At 51.7% G+C, this 3,284-nt stretch overlaps 1 protein-coding gene across 3 annotated transcripts in view; it reads left to right on the top strand.

Moving 5' to 3' along the window:
* The window catches only part of MAG (myelin associated glycoprotein), a 15,638-nt gene extending 14,399 nt beyond the window's left edge, over window positions 1–1,239 (top strand). For 2 of the 3 annotated variants that reach the window (XM_004388118.1, XM_004388119.1), the window contains exon 11: window positions 719–1,239. In XM_004388118.1, coding sequence (XP_004388175.1) covers window positions 719–883 — 165 coding nt within the window. In that variant the 3' untranslated portion in view covers window positions 884–1,239. Of the gene's footprint in view, window positions 1–38; window positions 84–718 lie in introns of all 3 variants that reach the window. The other variant, XM_004388120.1, reaches the window with a different exon arrangement.
* Window positions 1,240–3,284: the final 2,045 nt, after the last annotated feature.

Raw genomic sequence — 3,284 nt, 5'->3', positions numbered from 1 at the left:
CCCACCCGGGTCTATGACCACATTTCCTTCTCCAATAGTCCAGAGAGGTCTCTACCCAGGAATGTCACTGAGTGCCCCAGGAGGTAGGTTCCGGGGGCCTCAGTGTGCTGGCCTCAGGGCCCTTGCTGGGCTTTGTGGTTGGTGTGCATGTGTGTCTGTCCCTGTCAGACGTTCAGGATGGTCCCGGGTTGAGTCCGGCCCTGCCCAGCAGTCCTGGCCTTGTCTATTCTGTCCAGTTGTTGCTCCTTTCTGTGTGCCTGTGGCCACCATCCCGTGTATGTGTTCAAAGGTGTGTGTTGGGGTGGGAGAGGGGATGGAAGACGTGATGGAGAAGTTGAGGTGGCCCCTGCAGGATCTCCATATTGAGGAGGGGACCACACCAGACCCATGTAGGGGAAGGACTTTCTGAACATTTATCAGACATTAAAAAGATGGGATCCCAACCAGGAGGTTTAATCTGGGAAGGCTTCCTGGAGAAATTGAATTTTTAGGCAAACTTCAAACTTACCAAGGAGGAGGCTGTGTGCATAGGTGGGACCAGGTGGGCTGTGGGGCTAGCTGGGCTAATAGTCCTTAAGAAAGGAGGGTCACACAGGGCCTGAGCATACAGGCAGGGCTTTGGGACTGAACTCTGGGCTTGTGGGGGTGCAAGCAACTCCAGCCTTTGCATTAGGGAAAGGGGGACAGGACTCTGCTAATGGATTGCTTCCTCTCACAGAGCGAGAGGCGTCTGGGATCTGAAAGGAGGCTGCTGGGCATTCGGGGGGAGCCCCCAGAGCTGGACCTGAGCTATTCCCACTCGGATCTGGGAAAACGACCCACCAAGGACAGCTACACCCTGACGGAAGAGCTAGCTGAGTATGCTGAAATCCGTGTCAAGTGAGGGAGCTGGGGGTAGTCAATGTGGCCACCCCCCTTCAGGATCCTCACTGACCCCCCACTGACTGTGGGCTCCCTTCCTCCTGAAAATAGTGGGGCTGGGGCAGGAAGGGGATGGGGCAGGTGACTGCGGGGTCCTGGGGGCCTGGCCTCCCCCTCCTTCCCATCTGCCCCCTCCCTGCCTGTACCCCTCTCTACCCCTGTTGTGGCTCCTCTCTAACCTCTTTTAACCTCATCTGTCTGGAGGGGAGCTCTGTCTGTCTGTGTTATTTATTTTTACCCACTGCCTGGATTCCTGCTCCTATACCTGGTCCCAGGGTCCTTACAAAAGGGACTTGCAATAAATGCCCCAAAGCCAAATACCTGTCTAGAATCTGACAATTTCTGACCCATCCTTGGGGAATCTGCCATTCCCACTATCTCCAAACACCTATCTAGAGTCTGATCATTTCTGATCCATCCTTGGGGAGTCTGCCATCCCCACTGTGTCCAGAATGACCACAGAGTTTCCCCTTGCACTCTGCTGGGCCGTTATGGAAGGCAGGGGCCCAGGGATTCTCTAACTTGGTGGCTGTGGACTGGGTCTGGTCCACAGCATGCTGTGTTTGACTGGTGGGTGATTTCACATAGCAATCCTCTTCCCTGGCTTTGGCTGCATTCAGATCATCTGGTAGCACTGGATCCACACTCACACATAGTCATAGCTCACTGAAGCAGAGGGGAGCTGCCCCTTCTGAAGGGACACAGGCCACCCATTTGCCATAGTCCCCACTATTCCACGTTGTCCCATGCCTGCTTGGCTTCCCTCACTGACATTTCATGTTTTGGTTTGACTGCCACCCCTCACATTCAAGCTACACTCTGCAGCTGCAACCTTTCAAACTTCTCTGCATTTAGTTCAACAAACATTGTCACCAGCTGTGTTCTGGGTCCTGGGCCCCTTCAGAGAGCTCAGACTCTCCTGAGAAGGGACGCTCATGAAGATAAAAACACTGAGGCTCAGAGAATTATATTAAAAAAAAACAAAAACGATTGCCATTCACCTGATTTTGACTCATGGCAACTCCATGTGTTACAGAGTAGAACTGCTTCATAGGGTTTTCTTGGCTGTAACGTTTGCAGAAGCAGATCACTAGGCCTTTCTCCCACGGCATTGCTGCATGGGTTTGAACCACCAACCTTTAGGTTAGCAGCAAACTGCAAACAAGCACCACCCAGGAACCTGAGTCTCAGAGACCAAAAAAACAAAAACTCGTTGCTGTTGAGTAGACTCTGACTCATAGCGACCCCACAAGACAGAGTAGAACTGCCCCATAGGGTTTCCAAGGAGTGGCTGGTGGATTCAAACTGCAGATCTTTTGGTTAGCAGCTGAGTTCTTAACCACTGCACCACCGGGGCTCCAGAGAAACTAGGTGATATTCCCAGGGTCCCAGAGCTAGGAAATGGTGCAGTCAGGCTCTGGGCTCAGTTCTGCTTAAAAATGTAATTTTTCTGTAACACATGTCAGGAATTTAAGGAGGGCCAGACTTTGGTATGCCAAACTAACCAAACCCATTGCTGTTGAGTCGATTCCGACTCATAGCGACCCTATAGGACAGAACAGAACTGCTCCATAGGGCTTCCAAGGAGCGGCTGGTGGATTCGAATGGCTAACCTTTTGGTTAGCAACCGAACTCTTAACAACTATGCCACCAGGGTTTCCAGACTCTGGTATAAGTGGTATTAATAACTACCGTTTGTTCAATACTTATTACATGCCACATGGATCTACCATTTACATTAATTAATCTCCGTTTACTTTCTTTAACAACTGTTACAGTGGTTCTCAAAGTGTGGCCCCTGCACCAGCAGCGGCATCACCTGGGAACTTGTTAGACAAATTCGTGGGCCCCCACCCCAGACTGCAGGAATAAAAACTCTGGGGTGGGTCCCAGCAACCTGTGCTTTAACACGTCCTCTCCGTGACGGTGACGCACGCTCACGTTTGAGAACCACTTCTCTAAGAGATCAGTACCATTATCATCTTACTGGGGGGAGCTGAGGCACAGAGAGGTTAAATCACTTCCTTGAGGTCCACAGCCGGTAACTGTGGAGCCCAGATTTGAGCCCAGACAGCCAGCTCCAGAGACCATGCTCTTACCACTCTACTGAACTGCCTTTTTGGTGAAAACGACTGGGAGCTCACAGGAGCATGGGGGGCCGAGGGAGCAGTGGGAGTAAAGCTGGAGGGCTGGAAGTGGTTCAGGCAGGGTTTCCTGAGGAAGGCAGTTCCCTACTGGTTTCTGAAGAAGGCAGAGGATACAGGGCGGAGACCAAAGTAAAGGCCTAGAGACAGGAATAAACAAAGCATGTTGGCAGGGAAGGTGATGAGGACACTTCAGCTGGAATGGAAATTCCACATGCA

Source organism: Trichechus manatus, unplaced genomic scaffold (assembly GCF_000243295.1).
Source record: "Trichechus manatus latirostris isolate Lorelei unplaced genomic scaffold, TriManLat1.0 scaffold00207, whole genome shotgun sequence".
NCBI lineage: Eukaryota > Metazoa > Chordata > Mammalia > Sirenia > Trichechidae > Trichechus > Trichechus manatus.
Note: the sequence above shows the minus strand (reverse complement) of the source record. Positions and strands in the feature narration are given on the sequence as shown.